Genomic DNA, 18,751 nt, shown 5'->3' on the forward strand with positions numbered 1-18,751 from the left:
TTGACTTCCGAGGACTTGACAGTGTTAGCACTTAGTGTTGTTGTCCAACTTTGCAAAGAAACATTTGACGCTGCTAATCAGCTGCTCTGTAAAGTAGCACTAGCAGGACCATTAGCAGTAGCATTATCATCATCATCATCGTGCCAGCAGAACCATGGGAGTCACTGTCGCACCGCAACATGAGCGACGCTAAGCGGGACGACGACGCCGTGAAGGCCGAGCTGAAGCTGCCCATCACCGGGGACAAGCAGGTGGACGAGGCGGTGTTGCGGTGGCTCAGCTGGGACAAGGTGAGGGCTTGAGCCCCCAGAAAAGGAGCTCATCTCCTGCTGTCAGTCACCTATGCCTTGATTTATTAAAGTCTTTTGGTGCCAACGTCAACGCTCAGGTGACAACATGACCCTTTTATTTATTTTATTAAGACTGAGAACATTTGGCCTTCCACTTTAGCAGCCCGAATGACGCGGGGGAAGCTGACAACAAACAGCTTAGCAGAAAAACAGTATTATTCAAAATTCGTGTCAGTGTGGCAGCAAAAGTCAAATGAAAGTTTGCCATTTGGTGTTCTGAGTGGACTTAAGGGACCTCTGGACAGTTCTGAAATGATGTTGGTGAAGATTAATTGGCTCAAAGGCGTGTAAACATTGTGAATTCATTTTCACTAAAGGTCACGAACCGTGGTGACCTTTCGTGCAAATGTCAACTGCCGAATCACATGACCGCGCCCCCCCCCCCACGTACACACATGCAGCATGTTCATGAGTGTGTTATGTATTCCAGAATGTTCACACTCGTGCTGAGCTGCTGGCTCTGGTGGCGTGTCCTCATGTGGACGAGCTGAGGTCCAGACTGAGCGGCAGGTTGACCTTTGGCACGGCCGGCCTCAGAGCACCCATGGGGGCAGGCTATAACCGCATCAATGACCTCACCGTTATCCAGGCCACACAGGTGAGTGCTGTGTGAGTGAGTGAGAGAGAGTGAACATGTGCTCGTGTGTGTGTTGCAGGGCTTGTGCGCTTACCTGCTGAAGTGCATTCCGGACGCAGGCCGCAGAGGCGTGGTGGTGGGCTTCGACACCAGGGGGCGGCGTGAGAGCGGCTGCAGCAGTGAAAGGTAATTCCACAGGCTTGGCTGTTGCCATGGAAACACTTTGCCCTCACCTGCCGATGTTGTTGTCAGGCTGGCGGCGCTCACAGCCGCCGTGATGCTGAGCAGAGACGTCTGCGTGCACCTCTTCTCCAGCTACGTCCCCACGCCGTACGTGGTGAGAGATGCAAGGCGTCACTTCCTGTGGCGAAGGGGCAAGGGGGGGCGGAGCTTGATGCTGTGTGGTGTGTTGCAGCCCTTTGCCGTCATTGAGCTGGGTGCGGCGGCCGGCGTGATGATCACGGCGTCTCACAACCCCAAAGAGGACAACGGCTACAAGGTGAGCCACCACCGGCCACGCCCCTCTCACACACGACCAACCCAGCTGCTGCACCCCCTCAGGTGTACTGGTGTAATGGAGCTCAGATCGCCTCTCCTCACGACAAAGGTGTCCTAAAAAGCATGGAGGAGCATTTGGAGCCCTGGAGCGCCTCCTGCTGGGATGTTGAGCTGGTCCACAGGAGCCCCCTGAGGAGTGACCCGCTGAGCCACGTCGACAGCCGCTACCTAGACCACCTCGCCAGCCTCTGCTTCCACAGGTAAGCCCCAGGCTCAGAGGGGCGTCCTCTTCTTTCTCTTCTCCTGTCTTCCTCCTCCTCCTCAGAGAGATCAACAGCAGATGTCCTCTCAAGTTTGTCCACTCGTCCTTCCACGGCGTAGGACACGTCTTTGTCCGTCAAGCCTTCCAGGTGTTCGGTTTCCCTCCACCCATTCCGGTCCCAGAACAGAAAGACCCAGACCCAGACTTCCCGTCTGTGCGCTGTCCCAACCCTGAGGAGGGAGAGTCTGTCCTGGTAGGACACCTTGTGCTCTCATGCTGCCGTCCTCATAGATGTTTGACGCGTTGTCTTCCTGTCCAGAAACTCGCTCTTCTTCTGGCCGAGAAGGAAAACGCCCGTGTTGTCCTGGCGACGGATCCGGACGCGGATCGTCTGGCGGTGGCCGAGATGTGTGACAGGTGCGTGTGGCCTGCTGGTGTGAGCCTCAGGTTGTGGTGATGGAGCTGGAAAGGGGCATGGTCTGGCCGCAGGTGTCGCTGGAAAGTGTTCTCCGGGAACGAGCTGGCGGCACTGCTGGGCTGGTGGATGCTGTTCACATGGAAGGAGACGCACGGCAACCCCGCTGACGTCCAGCATGTCTACATGCTCGCCACTACAGTGTCCTCGAAGATCCTGCAGGCGCTGGCCCACGTAGAAGGTTTCCACTTTGAGGTAGGTCCGCCACGACAGCGATGACGACGACGACGACGACAGTGATGAAGGTTTCCCGCCTGCTGTCAACAGGAAACGCTTCCCGGCTTCAAATGGATGGGAAACAGAATCCATGAGCTTATAGAAAGTGGGAAGACGGTTTTGTTTGCCTTTGAGGAGTCTATCGGTACGTGATGACAAAAATCTCGCCTCTCGCTATATTGCCTTGGCTGCGACGTGCACCTGCTGTGTGTGCGCGCAGGCTTCCTGTGCGGCGGTCTGCTTCCTGACAAGGACGGCGTGAGCACTGCCGCTGTGGTGGCCGAGATGGCCGCTTATCTCCACCACAGGAAGCTGAGTCTCCAGCAACAGCTGCGCAACATCTACCAAACGTGAGCTACTACTCTCCGCCACCGCAAGTGACGTGGAACATTTCCATTCAAGGTCCACGTCCTTTCTGCAGTTATGGCCATCACGTGTCCGCAAGCTCTTACGTCATCTGTAACGACGCCACCACCATCCACAAGATCTTCGCTCGGATTAGAGACTTTGATGGCCGAGGTTCGTACCCCGACACGTGCGGCGCAGTGCCGATCATCCACGTGAGAGACGTCACCACAGGATATGACAGCAGCCGGCCGGACCGCCGCTCGGTGAGACGCCGCCTTGCCCTCCATTTTGAGCGTAACTTTTTTTTCCCCCTAAGGTCCGAGCCATTTCCTGCGCAGGTTCTCCCTGTGAGCAGGAGCAGTCACATGATCACCTTCACGCTGGACAACGGCGTCGTGGCCACGCTGAGGACGAGCGGCACAGAACCCAAAATCAAATACTACAGCGAGCTGTGCACTCCGCCCGGAACGAGGTCAGCTTTAGCATTTTCAAGCATAAAAATAGCTAAATTAAGTAAAGTACAAAATATAAGGCATTCAGAAGACGTGATTGATGATTATACTGTATATATGATGTATTATTCTACAATGGTCACTAGGTGTCAGTAATGTTGGGTGAGACACAAAAGCACCAGACATGATCGCCGGAACAACAGGCTTTTATTGCCGGTTTAAATGATCTCACAACAAGCACAATAATCCCTAAAACTGGCTACCGGCTACCGTAACCCACGGCAAGCGAGAACTCAACTCGAAACCCCCAACTTCACTTCCTGTTTGCCCCCACTTAGCTACCCCAGCAGCGGAACACATTTACAGCAACACACTTGTGACTTAAATGACTTATTTTCTCTTATTATGTCTACTACATTGGGTAATAGTAGTGTAAATGTGACTATAGGGGTGTTATTTCATGTCTTGAGGGTGCTAATAATGTTAAAAAACGTATTTAGAAGGCCATAAACAGGTTTTTTATAACTAAGAAATCCTACTTGGCGGAAATTCACTTATCACAGTTGGTTATGGAACCAAATAACCACAAAAAACAAGGGTGGTCTTAAAACGTGACCATAAATACGTGTATGTATATATATAAAGTATATATATATATATATATATATATATATATATATATATATATATATATATATATATATATATATATATATATAATATGCTGTTAGCAGCCGTCAGTGGCGCTCTGTGCGAGACCCCCGCCCTTTTGGCACCGCATCCTCCCCATCTACTCCCTATTATCTATTGCAACATAAAACCAGACATCAGAGTACAGGTTACAACAAGTTAACAGAGCCCTCGCCCAAACATTTCACTGCTTTATTAATTTATTCATTTATTTCTGGCGGAGGCATGGAGCCAAAGTATTTATCCTCTAAAGGTAGAGGCATGCCCAGGCAAGAATGGTTTCACTGTTTTCGTGGTGCGACACCACAGTCAAAGCAGTCTCAATGCTGCCCTGTGCTCTCGTACATGAGGCACATATCAGAAACCGCCACCGGCTATATGACATTAGCTACCAAATAACGTTAGACCATAAGATGGGCTACAGGGTGGGACATTTCAAGATTTTGAAATGAGAGCTTATTCAAAAATTGTATTTACAGATTTGTAACAGAAACATCAAATTAACATTTGATACCAATCCTTAACGAGGGATTCTCTGAATTTCTCTGAATTTCCTGACGGATGTTGGTCTTCAGGGCCTTAATGGTCTGCGGGTTGTTGCAGTACACTCTCTCCTTCATGTATCCCCACAGAATGTGTGGCAATGTCATCACAAACTTCATTGTGCGTGTTGCTGCTGTAATCCACGAAAGAGGAGCGTGGCTTGAACATGTCATCAATTATTGAACTGTGTGGAAAACAAGAGACAAAGTGGGAAACCTTTGGTATCAAATGTTAATTTGATGTTTCTGTTACAAATCTGTAAATACAATTTTTGAATAAGTTCTCATTTCAAAAACTTGTGTATGATTAAAAAGTGGTAACATTTGATTGGCCCACCCTGTACATAAAGCAATGACATAGCGCCATATCTTTTACCTTTTGGCTTTTTCTAAAGTGTGCACCTGATGGCTTTGATGTTCTCTTTTCTTTGTTGACACTTAATCATCACCCCCCATCGTCGGCACCTCAACTAGTAAGGCTAAAGGCAACTCATTGACAAGTTGCACGTTATTGTTATTCAAGCTCTTCATAGTGAAATAAGTTTGAGACTCTTAGCCTGCGATATATTCAGTGTTATACAATATTAAAAATTACATTTGTTTTATTTTTTTTTAACAATTTTTGTTGTAATTTACTTTTTTCCATCATTACTTTGGTTTTATCCACTTGATGTGAGCAGTATGGGAGCGTCGGCATCCTACCTGTAGAAGGAACCCATCTGACATACTGACCGGATGCGCAAATAAGCACCGAGCTCAAATATTTTTTCCTTACGCTTCCGGCGCCCCTGAGGGATGCCACCCTGGGCACTTAGCAAGAACAGCTAAAACAGATTTCAGGAGTCCAACTCTAGAGCTCCAACAACTAATTGATGAATAATCAATTATCCAATTAATCAACAACTATTTTAGCATTTGATGATTATTTTTTTCATGTAAGTATCCTCCGATTTCAGCCTCTCAAATGTGGATATTTTTACAATTTCCTGAGTCATCCATGAAAGCAGACCTATTATCTTTGTGTTTTAGGCAAAACATGATATTCACACACATCAGCTTTGGAAAACAGCGACCGACATTTTTCTCTTTTCTGATATGTTGTGGGCCAAACCACTAACTCACACACATGCCAGTTGTAGAATGTTCAGACTGCATCGCCCGCCTTTATTCACAAGGGATTTGGAGTGTGGCCATGGACTCACTGACATCACTTCCTGTTCACTGCGTTTGCAGTGATGTGGGTTGTCTGGAGGCGGAGCTTAGGAAGGTAACAGACGCTCTGGTGGAAGAGTTCCTTGAGCCAGAAAGAAACAAGCTGGTTCGCCGCATGGTGTAACGTCACATCCTGGTGTGGGTAACAAGATGAATCTATATATTTTTGTCGCTGCAAGTGAAGCACCACCAATGTTTACATGAACACATTTCCAAAAAAATAAATGAGGCAGAGTTCAACTTGTCTGTGGCGTCTTGAGTTTTAGATAAAAAGCAACAAAAACGTCTTAAGATGGAACGACGCTGGTCAGCGCGGGTCCGCCTGCGACGGCGGGACGTCTTTGTGCATGAAGTTGTGGATGATGCCCCAGCGGATCTGCTGCAGTTTGATTCCGTAGATGACGGGGTTGACGAGGGGCGGCACCACCAGGAACTCGACGGCCAGCACGTTCTGCAGCACATGCAGCTGGCCGCCACCATAGCGAGAGAACAAGGTATCAAACACCAGTGATGTGGTGAAGACTAGCAGTGTGAGCAGGTGCGGCACGCATGTCTGCACAAACTTGCGGCGGTCAGAGCGTGACCTGAGCGAGGCGCGCACCAGGTGGGCGTAGGACACCACGATGAGGCCCGCCTGCGAGACGTGCAAGAACATGAGCACGAAGCCGTAGATGTTGTTGACGGTGGTATCGACGCACGACAATTTGACCACCTCCCAGTTGGTGCAGAACAACTTGCGGATGTGACGGCCGCAGAGGGGCAGCCTCGCTGTCAAGGCCGTGCCCACTGCTGTCTCCAGCAGCGGGAAGCACCACGTCAGCAGCAGCAGCTGCGCCACCTTCTGCGGCGTCATCACGGCACGGTACTGCAGCGGCTTGCAGATGGCCACATAGCGGTCAAACGCCATGACTGTCAGGCTGGTGAACTCGCAGAAGACGTAACAGTAGAGGACAAAGATCTGCACCAGGCAGCCGGCGTATGAGATGACGTGCGCCTCTGCCAGCAGGTCGCCCAGCAGTTTTGGGTAGAAAACAGACGCCCCTAAGATGCCATTGAAGCACAGATTGCACAGGTAGATGTAGATGGGCTCATGCAGTGTTTTCTCCACGTACACTGTCACAATGAGCATCACATTGACCAGCAGCGTGAATACGTAGGACGCCAGCGCCAAGGAGAAGTAGATCTGACGGCTGGATGCCGACCCGTTGAGTCCATGAAGGACAAACAACACGTCCGAGTGGTTTTCCATCACGCCTCACATGATTTTCGGAGTCATGTAACACAAGTGCACAGTCAAAGACGACAACAGAAAAGAAGACAGAGGTCAAAGTGCACGCTTGGCTTGCCTGAGCAACCAACGACACTGCCGGGCAGCTCTTATTGACCTGAGGAACCATGACCGATGATGTCACAGAGGGCACACCCTCTGAGCAGTGAGACACTTGACAGTTGACGGATGAAATGACGCCAAAGCCAAATTCCTCTTTCTTCCACCTCACTTTGATAGGCAGCTGTTAATTGCTTGTTGTGTCAGTGTCCCTCCAGTCAAAGGTCACCTCAGCGTGTCAACACGTGTGTCCCACAGAGACCAATCAACCGCGACATCCTCAGAGGGAGTCTTTGGCGTCCCCTCGGACGACCGGCCCTCCAAACATGGACCATGTGTTCTATGACCCGAATTAGCAATCACCGTTTTTTTATGGCTGCCAATCAAGCTCATTCATGAAATGCTTTACTACATGGATTTTAACATGGTATTTTTATAGTAAAACATGATTTAAGTGTTACAACACCAACATTTACCATTTCGGAACAGCTGTTTGGTGTAGAATACATCCATCTTCAGCATTTGGACTGCGTCTTTAAGCCTTGCATAAAAACTATTGTTTGAAGCCTGCAGGCCTTTACTGTTGTCTTGACTGATTTTCTCTCAATAATTTACCATTGGACCCATTGTGCAAGCATGCTGTCTGTTTTGCAGATGATCACCAACCTACCGTTAGCGGCTACTGTATACATGAACAGTAGCTGACAGTAGTGGACTTATTGATCAAGGAAGGGACTAACGTCGGTTGTGGAAAGCAACTCTTGACATTTTGCCTGCCACCCGAGTTCATGCTCAAAGACTAGATATATGTCCTCTATGGTAGAGGCAGCCCCACCCCCGAACCAAAAATGGTTTAAGTCTTTTTGTGATGCAAAACGACAGTCGTTAAAATACATTGGAATGATACCTCTGCCAGCTGACAGTCATTTGGAATAAATATTGGCTCTTGCACCAGCAACTCAGACTAGAGCTGTCCTACCTAGTCTTTGAGCATGAACTGATAAAGCCGGCTCAGATGAGAGGCGACATGCCTTGTAAGACAAACTCAACAGTCAAGTTGCAACTGATTCAGTGCCTGCCCTGACAAATAAGGATATTCACAGACAACTGGAGACTAGATGAAGGCAAGGGATGACAAGCTGATTTGTACAGCATGAAGTTTGCTTAGTCAAGACAAAAGCGAAGGCAAAGCATCTCCAGAAAGACAGTCACAATGTGCTCCACGCTTCAGGGGGTGTTAAATGACACGTCAGATGATTGACAGATCAAATGTCAGCACCATCAGGAAGTACGGACAGAGCACATCTTCAGGATCGGGATCGGCTGCCGATCCGCTGTATTTGTGATGATTGGATAATATCGGCTTCCGCCACGAGATCGGGCCGATTCGGTTCCCGTATAACGGTCGTAACTCTGAGCCACACTGCAACATGGTAGGTGCAGTAAAGCTGGTTGCCACTCGACTCTCGCCATCTGCAAGAAGAAGAAAAACGCAACACCACATGTCCGCAGTGTACAGTGGTTAAGTTTCAAGTTGTATATTCGGCTCCGTAGCTACAGCAGTAGTTCCCTCACACTGCGCCGGACTGCTGCGTCATGGTGTAGGGAGCTCTCACGGGAAGTGCCACTCTAACCGCTGGCTGCTTATAATAGGGACCGCACAAACAATACTAAACATGTCGAAACTGTTATGGAGCGTGAATGGAGGTTAGCTGGGTTCGCTTAGTTTAGCTAGTGCAGCTGTGTGTGCGCGCGACTCAGACTGGATGGGTGAATTGAATGACTATATTTTCACCGTGTTGTGTTTTACTGCTTTAATGTAAGGACCATTTTACAATGGCCACTGACGACGTGCAGGTCCTGAGTGAAAACAGACGAGAGGCACGTTTATTCTTGCACCCAGTGCGTATCAACCTTCAATTGCCGTTCTCAACACAAACACATTCCGCCCTTCAAAATAAGAGCGCTGTTTGTCTAATTGTGTGAACAAAATAAGGGTGTCATTAAAATATCTTACATTAATAACTCGATTGGAATTACATCTGTGACTACATCTTCCTTAATCACAAGCACGGGCATTAGAGTGTGTTGAAGATTTTGTAGCTGTATGTGCTGAGGCTGACATCCCATTAAAAAAATTCTCCAGTTCTCAATTACTGGACAAAATGGGCCAATGATGTATTGCATCGATAAATGTAAGCATTTTTGCATTTTATTCACAAACCCAAATAGCACACACTCTATGCTGGTAAAATAAGTGGAAAAGGTAAAATACAGAATTCTAAAAAATTAAAACGAAAAAAAGGAATTTGTGGAAAAAAAACTGATTTCATAGGGCCCTGAGAGATGTGTAAAAAAACCCCAAAAGAAGTCATATTCTAAATCACACCACAAATTGATCTATAACCATGTCAAATGATTAGTCCTACCCTAAAAGTATTTTTGCATGCCTATTTTTTTTTCCCAATGTTATCTTCTATTGGATGGATTTTTATTGGATTAGTGACCTGACTCAGAGGTTTGTTACAAAACAAACAATATTGTTGGTCATACTGTGTAACAGAAAAATAAATTCAGCAATACTTTGGTTGCATTATTTTTAATGCTTTGAAGAGCTATTTTCATAACCATATTCAATTCCACAAATTGTTTGTAACAAAAGCTTATTATTAAAAAAACTAACAAAAAACGATCAGTACCGAATTGGATCGGCAAGACTATTTCAAAAGTTGGATCCGATTGGAAGCCAAAAAATGTGGATCGGGACATCATAGTGTCAAGCTCCATTTTGACATCCGTGTCAGACATCCGGACATGTCCAAAGTCACTTCAAGGCCGTGGAAGTTATCTTTGCAATGAACAAGCAGGCTGCTGCTAAAAGCCGTGTAACCATGGCTACATCCTCCCAGGACCCTCCAGTTGTTGGAATGCTTTGAGTGTGCCAGTTGATAAAGCTCCGCCCCTTGGGGCTCATTACTGAGAAAATGATATCATCCCACTGGTGTAAACAGGTGATCAAGTGTGACGCCGTCAGGGAGGCTCTGCTGCTGTTGTTGTTGCAGTGAAATAATGGCCCATTAGAAGATCTTGAAATATCCTCATAACAAACTTTATTTTACACTTTAAACATAAAAAAACAAGTCAGTATTTCATTGAGTCATCTTCCAGACTGCCAGAGAGGGCGCCGCTGCCTTGTGTGCATCACCGCCTTCAGTTCCGACTCAACCAGCTCAAACGCTTCCCATAAGATGGCCTCCATCTGCTCGCCACCACACGTCTTCGCTGCAAGCTGAGAGAACGAGTGAACACGCGCTTTTTGTGAGGACAATAAAATCATTCTAAGTCTTGGATACCAAGCTCTGCCCACTTTATCTAACCTGCCATTCAGCCTTGATAGTATACAGTTTCTCGCCATGACGGACTGGAGACTCTATTTTCTATGCCATCTGAATAAAACATCTTAGCTTTGTGCTTTTTTACAATATGGCTTTTTTTTTACAATATGCCAAATGCCTATTAAAAAATAAATAAATAAATAAAAATAGCCATGAGCTGAGAATGGCTCCCAGAGCTACACTTTGGACACCCTTGCTCTATGCCAACAACTTACATGATTGAACATGTCGATGGCTTGTCTCGTTGTTCGTCTCAGCTCAACGGCGACCTGCTCGCACTGTGACAAGCTCAGAGACTCGACACCATTTGCGGGGCCTGCAGACAAAAAGGTGGCGATGATGGTGACAAGGTGGCGCTGAAAGAGTGCAACAGCGATGGACAATCAGGAAGTTACCTGTCTGAGAGGGGCCGGGACTTTCTGACGGGGGCGAGGCGACAGAACACAACTCAGCTGTCGGCACACGTGGTGCTAAAGTAAGTGTTTCAAATCAATGTCAGCTGACAACATGAACCAACTCACCAAGCAGCGTCCCCCCCCTCCCTTCCCACCTTCTCCTAGAACTTGCTCCTGTGTCTCCTCATCTGACACTTTGGTGGTTGTGATGTCATTCAAACTGGAACCGAGGGCATGATTGGTCAGACTGTTGTCCATGCTACCATGTGGTGAGGGTGTGGCCATCAGCTGAGGGTTTCCAGCAGGCGTCTGGGACGACACTGAGGTCTCACTGAAGAGACAAAGCTCGTTTAAAGAGTCAAAAACAAAAACAATGTTATCTTAGTGGATACCTGCTGCTCTGGTCCACATGCGGCTCTTGTCTGATGGTCTGGAGGTCACAAGTCAAGACTTGCTCCTTGTCCTCCTCTCGGGCGGGGCAGGCAGGCGGGTCCTGGCTGGCCTTGGCTCTGGAGCTGGCCGTGGTTCCCAGGTATCCGAGGTGTGACTCCCCCTGCTGGACAGCGGCCAGTGTCCTGGAGGGTAAGTCTGAGGAAGTTAAAAAGGAGGAAATGACTGAAGTGACTCCTCAAGGTGAACGGTGAATCATATGACAGCCAGCCAACATGTGAAATGACCCAAACATTTGACACCGGTGTGACCACGCAACTGATACCAACCCAAACACACACACACGCGCACACACACACACAGACACACACTGACTGCATTGGAAGACCACCACAGTGTGTCGTCTGCGTGGTGGCCGATGGCGTAGCTGACGGGAGGTCATGGAGGAGCGTCTCTGTCGGATGATGGATCTGTTAGATGTCACTGTTGTATCACACACACACACACACGCACACACACACGTACACACAAATGCAACTGTGTGTCAGAAAGTTGTGTCTGTGGTGTTCAACCAGGAAGCGCTCCGGTGCAGGGACATCAGTGTGTTTGTCATGAAGCGCTGAAGCAGCAGCTCTACATACAAACATCTAAGCCCTTGGTCATTTTAATAACACATTAAATTTCTTCGACATGACTCACCACTGTTTCCTTCCTTCTCAGTCAGATCTGATGTCACCGTGGCACCAATCGACTCACAGTTCACCTGAAACAAACACAACCAAAAGTCAGGCTTCGCCCTTTTGTGTTTGACGAGTTGCGCGCGCGATTGTACCGTTGTGTTGCCGACATCCTCCGATATCCTGCTCGGAATGGTGACGCTGGGTGCGGCTTTGCTCGGTACTCCCCTTTAAAAGAACAGTAGATGACATCAAAGAAGGTGGCCTCAGGCTGGAGCGTGGATGCATACCTGAGGCGGTCCTGGAAGCGGGACAGGAAGCGGGTGGAGATGCTGAGGCGGGGGTTCAAAAAGTGTCTCTGCTCAGCCGGCTGCACGGCACGCAGATCAGTGTCAAACTTCTCTGAAAGGTCAAAAGGTAACACAGGTCGGGACACAGAGGCCTATCAGTGATGATGCAGCGGGTCCATACCTTCAGTTGGACCAGAACCTTGGTCCTCGTCCTCATCCAGACCTGAACTGGCCTGACTCAGTGAGTCCACGTCTGCTGAGAGACAAAGCCATCTGTAACTTGACCACCACCAACACGGACAACGCCATCACGTGACACTGACCGGTGTCGTGCTGCGGCTCAAAACTTCCTGCTGACCCCTCGAAGCAGGCAGAGTCCGGGCTCAGCTGACTGGTCCAACCTGGCTCCACCCCTTCTTCTCCACTCTTTGACAAGCTCAAAGAAGACACGCACGCATGCTGGACATCGAACTCCCTGATAGCAAAGAGCATGTCGATGAAGGTCATGTGACAGGCTGGCCCCGCCCACTCCTGGTCACGCCACTCACCTGTCAGTGGCAGATGAGGTGTTTGGATGAAGGAGGGAGCAGGTCCAGTCACCAGCCTCAATCTGCACATCACAGTCATTCACATGACCCGTTAAAATCTGATTATCTCTCCTGTGACGCTTTCCGCCATCTCACTCTGACCTCTACCACCTCTTCCTCTTCTTCCTCCTCCTGCGGGCTCCTGCTGGGACTGGGAGAGAAGTTCAAGCAGATGGTCGAAGAGTCCATTCCTTCCAGCCAGCGATTCCGCACTTGACGAGGTTCTGGATGTGGTTGAACTTGGAGGCAGCCAACAGTCTGACCTTGCTGATGGGTCACACACACCACAATACACACTCTGAGCACAAACTTCACCCACACCGAGCACCACTTATCGCTAACGGACCAGTTTTCGGAACCACATGGGCAGTTTGCCATTGGACTGCAGTGGCGGAGGTCCTGGAATGACAAGACAAGTCACGCCAACAATTCCAACGATCCCCAATAATGTAAATAATATAAAACCTAAGCCGTGACATCACCTTCGGGGCTGCGTCTGGCTGGCGTCTGGAGCTTTGCCCCCTCTTCCTCAGTGTGAGGTAGCATGCAGGACGGTGTGGTGATGAAGGTTTCCCTCCTGAAACAAAGCTATGTCAGACAGCAGCCGAATGTGGTGGCGTGACGTGCTACTCATCCTCATCACGCTCGTCACCTGATGCTGCCTGGGGCCTTGGCCGCCATCGGGCCTCGCTTGCTTCTCATGGTGCTGGTCATGTGGGAGTCTAGCCGCCACACAAACACGCAACTGCACACAAACTTCACATCGGTAAGGTCGCCTGGAAGGTTCAGATTACCATGGAGACGGGAGAGCGCAGATTACCCGTCCCTGGCCACGGTGATGAGGTGTCTGCAGTCTTGACTGAACTTCATACACGTCACAACCTCTGAGGACGCAACACAACCGTTATCACCCTGACATGCCGAAGACTAAACATGTATTTCCCATATATTCATTTACAGTAATAAAACATAACAGCACATACAGTATCACTTTGGTCCTGCTGTGGGCCCCCGGCCCCCACTTAAAGACACTCACAAGTGGCGCTCTCTTGCTTGTGACATTAAAACAAGCATAAAAAGAAGCGACAAAACATTCATTTGCATTTCTAAACATATTTGTTTTGCTTTTTATTTTTCTTGCTCACTTTGTGTCTCCCAAAATTATATATACTTGTACATGCATCATGGCCAATCATGCATCTCCACAAATAGATTGCAGTCCTGTGGGAAACACTCAATAGTCTATCCAGCTATGAATTCATTAATCAAACGGCCCTCGTTTCATTCTCCCCACAGGTGAGCTCGATTTCCTCACCTGAATGTCCAAACAAAGTGGCAACACACTCTCCCGACTTGTAGTCCAAGATGGAGATGTTTTTGTCGGAGGAGCTGGTGGCGAGGAATGAGCCTGATGGATCCAAGTGGAGCTGCAGCAGGAGGATGTCAGCCAATCACAGTTAAGCAAGCGTGATCAACTTATGCCATGAAACTCCTGACTAAAACTTCCACAGTGAAACTTTCACCTTCAGCAAAGCTCCTTCATCACTCGTTGATCCCTTAAGACACTTCTTTAGCTTTCCCGTCTCCACGTTGTACACTCTAAACACACAGACATGAATTCATTAACCTCTAGCGCCTTATATCTTCACGTTAGTCCCTGACCAATGTATCAGTCGTTCCACCAATTAACCGATATCGATGAATATGTAACCAACATATGTGTCGCTCCCTGCCTGAGCACCTTGCTCCTCCTCCTCAGACAGCAGCGCTCTCACTCTGCTACGCTCTCTCACCCAGTCAGCTGTCGGAGGAGACGAACGCAAAAAGCAATTGCATGCATGGTAAACTGTAACTTTGTAAAACAATATAACACTACACTTTAGTGTCACGCTGTCAGGACCCTTCAAGGAGAACATTCTAGTTTTCACGCACATTTGAGAGAGCGTATTACAGCACATCGTATATGTTTCATCTCTGTGACATAAACAAAGATGCAATTGTTAATACACGTCCACAGCATTTTAAAGTGAAATAAATGTATATGCAGACATACACAGCATCCCACTTCACTTCATACTTCCATGCAGGATTTCCAGGGGTTTATCCATTCACAAGTTAATGTCTTCATGCAAATTATTTTGAAAATGTCATGTATTTAGTTGTCATTTCATATATTACATGTTTTGAAAGCAGCTACATTGTAACATAAAATGTAGTTTAGTCCCTTGTGTTAAGTCTAGTAATGTGATGCATGTTGTGATTATTTATTTTGTTCGGGGTTAACTTTTTTTCCCCACTTTTTAATGTTTGCTTCAGCATTTGTTTTTCAGCTAGTAAATATGACTAATTGATATTGGTAAGTGGCCAAGTGGTTAGCATATTGGCCACACAGTCAAGAGATCGGGAAGACCTGGGTTCGAATTTCCACATGGGCATATCTGTGTGGAGTTTGCATGTTCTCCCCATGCTTGCGTGGGTTTTCTCAGGGTACTCTGGGTACTGGCTGGCGACCAGTCCAGGGTGTAACCCGCCTCTCGCCAAAAGTCAGCTGGGATTGGCTCCAGCACACCCCCGCGACCCTAATGAGGATAAGCCGCATAGAATATGGATGGATGGGTGATATTGAGAAGATGTTTTTGTGAATAAGCCTTTGATAAAACAATGTGTTAGTTGAAAAACACCTCACATGAGCCTGTGTATTATCACTTTCAGCCCAATGCAGCCACTTGTTTTTATTTAAAAATGCACAACTATAGTATAGTAATTCTACGCTAATTACCAAAATGCACTAAATGTACTGTATATATTTTCATCTGACAGGCAGAGGGGAAGAGTAAGCTGTGGAGGCGTTATGTTAGACGCAACATGTGCAGTGTGCAAGTTAGCCCGGGCTTCAGCACCAGCAATGCAAAGAACACTACTAATTTGTGGAAAGAGGCACGTCCTTACATTGACAGTCTTACTCATTAAAAACTTCCTTATTTTCATTTAGTAGTCTTGTGCTTCTTTGTGTTGAATCATCTTTTGGGTATTATAAGAATGTAATGTTCATGTACGGTATATAACCTGTGTATATCAATGCTCTTATTTCATACATTGGCCGATATATCGGGCCACACGGTAGCCGAGTGGTTAGCATGTTAGCCACACAGCCAGGATATGGGTGAGACCTGGGTTTGAATGTCCGCTTGGGCATCTCTGTGTGGAGTTTGCATGTTCTCCCCGTGCAGGGTTTTCTCCAGGTACTCCGGGTTACTCCCACTTTGAAATACTTTTGAGAACTGCCATTTACTCGTCTGAACTGTACAGACTGAACTCAAAACTGAAACCAGAGAAATGCAACAAAATGGAGCAGTGACGCATACAAGTGTATTCAAGAGTCAAATTGCATCCCGAGTACAACAAATTCATACATCTTGGCAGGTCTGCACTAATATTGAAAGCCCTCCCTCCCTGCCTCCCTCGCCCACTCCCAACTTTTCACCACGCAGCCCCAGGGTGGCCCGGCAGACTATTTGAGAAGCACTGGGGTACAGTAAGGGATGAAAATGCAGAACAAAACTTCTCAGCTTTTGTGTAAACAGCTTGAATTATCCATCCATTTTCTACACCACTTGTCTTCACTAGGGTCGCGAGTATGATGGAACCTATCCCAGCTGTGATCAAGCAAGAGGCGGGGTACACTCTAGACTGTCAGCTTGAATAATTTGAAAATATAAACATGTAAAATTAAACAAAATAGCTAATAGTGTATAATGTCTACTATCTAAAAAAAAAAAAAAATCTAATAGGTCTCAACATTAATTTTTATTTTTTTATTATTTAGAAAATGCTGAGGACCAATAAAGACAAACTCTTGGCCAAAATAGGTCCCAGGGCCACACTTTGGACACCCCTGAAGGAGCAAGGATGCAGCCAGTGCAACAGTCGCAGTTTGAACTCACCGGACGTTTCTGTCCTGACAGGCAACAGCGACGTGTGTCCTTGACGAGTCCAGGTCCATGTCATGCAGTGCTACCTTTTCCACCACATGATGTGCCCTGCAGAAGGAGACGTCCTCCTCTGCCACCTGAACACACACATACACATGCGTACACTGATGACAATTCCACAAATCCTTGTTACATATTACCACCAGGGTCATGGTGCCAGTGAAGTCCGACCCTCTCAGCTGTCTGGAAGTAGATGCTCTTGTCGGCTCCACAGCTCACCATCCGCATGTCTGGACTTTCACCTAAGAACACACGAGCGCAGCTGTGAATCACGGTCAAACGTCTCCATGCTATTTTTTTTTCCTTCAAGCGTGTCTCTGAGAAAGTTACCTGCAAACTTGAGGCCGATGATGGAGGCGGAGTGATCGTTGAGAGTTTGTACCAGAGTGTAGTCCTCCTCCATGTTGAAGACGTGAATGAGTCGGTCTCTGCTGGCGGTCGCTAGCAGCTTCACACCTGACACACAAACGCTCATATTAGCAAGTCACCTCTACAAAGAAAGATCTGTGTTCAGTGACAATGGACCTGTGGAAGTGGGGGAGAAGTCCAGAGACAAGACCTCTGAGTCGTGCGCCTCAATCTTGGCCAGCTCATCCAGAAACTCCAAATCAAAGATCCTGAGTTGAGAGAACTTTGTGAGAACCTCCAGTCCTTTTTAGTACATTCACTTACAGTGCCAGGGATACGTCACATGACCTCACCGCAGGTTTCCACAGCGGTCTCCAGTTGCCAGGTGTCGTCCATCAGGACTGATCGCTAGAACTCTAATCCCAGCCTTCCCATCAGCCCCCGCTGCCTCCGACTTGTCCCCCTCCCCCTGCAGGTCTCCCACATGTAAAATCCTTAGCAGGTCCTGAAGGAACAAAAAAACGTAGCTAACATCCCAACAAGAAAACTAAAAAGGACCGGCGCGTGTGCGCGTTACTTTGCTGTAGAGGTTGTTGTGTCGGGGGGCGGAGTCAGCGTGCCACAGCCTGATGGTGTTGTCGGACGAGCAGGTGAGGAAGGATGAAGGAGGCAAACAAGCCTGAGAGGAATCTGGCAGCTGTGGATAAACCTGAGGACGAGACGGTTTCATGCCACACCACCTCTACAAAAAAGACTGGCGCGCCACCTCGCCCCGTTCAGCAGTAACACAGTTGTCGACATAACCAAAACCATAACACACTGCTAGCGCACTTGTGTTTTTGTCCATAGACATAAAGAGAATGGGTAATGATAAAGGATTTTTCAACCTATGGCAGTTTGTTGACATGTTTGTCCTCCATTTATTCATATTTTTATTTATATTCTGGTGTTTTCATATGATATTGTAGCAAAGGGAGTATTGGGTAAGGTTCTGAGCTGTATTTCAGCAGTTGGGCTATAGGGGGCAGTACAATATTTTACATCCTTATCCAATTCCCTTGCATGTAGTGAGTACAATGACAAAGCTTTTGTACAGGCGCAAATCTTTAAAATGGCTAAGAACCTACATAAAATAAATACATTTGTGTTGGATCCAGGTTAATATTGCCATGCTGTAATTTTGAAGCTTATTTTGCACTCAACAGGAAGTCAGTGTGTGCATGCTTTAATGCTACATAACTAGACAGTGGCTATGTTGTGCCTGCTTAGCGATAATGAGGAAGTTAACATGTTAAATGTCGACCAGGCATGGGCCGGTATGAGATTCTGACAGTATGATTGTGCAAAAGTATCACGGTTTGATGGTATTATAATTACAGCTCCAAAATATACTCCAATATACTTTATTGAAAAGAGAAAAAAAAGTGAAGTGAAAACAGTAATTTTTCAACCATAATATAACACAATGAAAGTGGAACATATGTATTTAAAATAACATAAAAATAACTGTAATACACTAGGTCCCCAACTTACGAACATCTGACATGCGAACTTTCGGAGATACCAACACAAGCCGACTGGTCTATTTTTTCATGTATTTTGCCTTTTAGTACTGTAACGCCATATTTATACTGCTACATCTTGACCGGTAGAGGGCACTGTGACACTGCTAATGGGACCAACAGGTACCGGAAGCCGCTGGAGAGAGAAAGCTAAATGGAAAGCTAA

At 47.3% G+C, this 18,751-nt stretch overlaps 3 protein-coding genes across 5 annotated transcripts in view; 1 reads left to right on the forward strand and 2 right to left on the reverse strand.

The window, feature by feature from the left end:
* On the forward strand, positions 1–10,748 carry pgm2l1 (phosphoglucomutase 2-like 1). 3 transcript variants are annotated; one of them, XR_008573223.1, is made up of 14 exons: positions 1–290; positions 781–948; positions 1,007–1,113; positions 1,180–1,264; positions 1,343–1,426; positions 1,489–1,685; positions 1,751–1,940; positions 2,007–2,104; positions 2,177–2,357; positions 2,430–2,523; positions 2,599–2,728; positions 2,800–2,897; positions 3,043–3,198; positions 10,602–10,748. XR_008573223.1 is itself a non-coding variant. In XM_054794954.1 (14 exons), the coding sequence occupies exons 1-14, from the start codon at positions 180–182 to the stop codon at positions 5,744–5,746; spliced, it is 1,872 nt and encodes a 623-aa protein (XP_054650929.1). In that variant the 5' UTR covers positions 3–179; the 3' UTR covers positions 5,747–6,388. The 3 variants fall into 3 exon arrangements, 1 of the variants encoding a protein (XP_054650929.1); XR_008573222.1 differs by lacking the exon at positions 10,602–10,748 and adding an exon at positions 5,644–5,810; XM_054794954.1 differs by lacking the exon at positions 10,602–10,748 and adding an exon at positions 5,644–6,388 and having other exon boundaries at positions 3–290; positions 2,800–2,989; positions 3,065–3,198.
* Positions 3,967–6,883, reverse strand: LOC129191532 (olfactory receptor 4E1-like). Its single transcript, XM_054794973.1, has one exon. It carries the CDS (start codon positions 6,869–6,871, stop codon positions 5,930–5,932), a length of 942 nt encoding a protein of 313 aa, XP_054650948.1. The 5' UTR covers positions 6,872–6,883; the 3' UTR covers positions 3,967–5,929.
* Positions 10,013–18,751, reverse strand: part of wdr62 (WD repeat domain 62) — a 15,557-nt gene continuing 6,818 nt past the window's right edge. Inside the window, exons 10-33 of the mRNA XM_054794944.1 lie at positions 17,601–17,732; positions 17,377–17,528; positions 17,201–17,292; positions 17,006–17,131; positions 16,847–16,917; positions 16,628–16,752; positions 14,207–14,282; positions 13,999–14,110; positions 13,504–13,567; positions 13,336–13,428; positions 13,166–13,260; positions 13,030–13,082; positions 12,786–12,950; positions 12,645–12,706; positions 12,420–12,571; positions 12,278–12,349; positions 12,097–12,208; positions 11,962–12,034; positions 11,829–11,892; positions 11,132–11,327; positions 10,895–11,070; positions 10,740–10,814; positions 10,560–10,660; positions 10,013–10,238 (exon numbers count right to left, since the gene is read on the reverse strand). Coding sequence (XP_054650919.1) covers positions 10,107–10,238; positions 10,560–10,660; positions 10,740–10,814; positions 10,895–11,070; positions 11,132–11,327; positions 11,829–11,892; positions 11,962–12,034; positions 12,097–12,208; positions 12,278–12,349; positions 12,420–12,571; positions 12,645–12,706; positions 12,786–12,950; positions 13,030–13,082; positions 13,166–13,260; positions 13,336–13,428; positions 13,504–13,567; positions 13,999–14,110; positions 14,207–14,282; positions 16,628–16,752; positions 16,847–16,917; positions 17,006–17,131; positions 17,201–17,292; positions 17,377–17,528; positions 17,601–17,732 — 2,571 coding nt within the window. The 3' untranslated portion in view covers positions 10,013–10,106. The remainder of the gene's footprint in view (positions 10,239–10,559; positions 10,661–10,739; positions 10,815–10,894; positions 11,071–11,131; positions 11,328–11,828; positions 11,893–11,961; positions 12,035–12,096; positions 12,209–12,277; positions 12,350–12,419; positions 12,572–12,644; positions 12,707–12,785; positions 12,951–13,029; positions 13,083–13,165; positions 13,261–13,335; positions 13,429–13,503; positions 13,568–13,998; positions 14,111–14,206; positions 14,283–16,627; positions 16,753–16,846; positions 16,918–17,005; positions 17,132–17,200; positions 17,293–17,376; positions 17,529–17,600; positions 17,733–18,751) is intronic.

This window comes from Dunckerocampus dactyliophorus, chromosome 12, assembly GCF_027744805.1.
Source record: "Dunckerocampus dactyliophorus isolate RoL2022-P2 chromosome 12, RoL_Ddac_1.1, whole genome shotgun sequence".
In the NCBI taxonomy this organism is placed as follows: domain Eukaryota; kingdom Metazoa; phylum Chordata; class Actinopteri; order Syngnathiformes; family Syngnathidae; genus Dunckerocampus; species Dunckerocampus dactyliophorus.

Excerpts from the sequence above, each read along its gene's own strand:
- LOC129191532 (XM_054794973.1), bottom strand. The coding sequence starts at position 6,871 with ATGGAAAACCACTCGGACGTGTTGTTTGTCCTTCATGGACTCAACGGG.
- pgm2l1 (XM_054794954.1), top strand. The coding sequence starts at position 180 with ATGAGCGACGCTAAGCGGGACGACGACGCCGTGAAGGCCGAGCTGAAG. Across the intron at positions 1,114-1,179 it reads AGCGGCTGCAGCAGTGAAAG|GCTGGCGGCGCTCACAGCCG; the intron begins GTAATTCCACAG and ends TGTTGTTGTCAG. Across the intron at positions 1,686-1,750 it reads GCCAGCCTCTGCTTCCACAG|AGAGATCAACAGCAGATGTC; the intron begins GTAAGCCCCAGG and ends CCTCCTCCTCAG.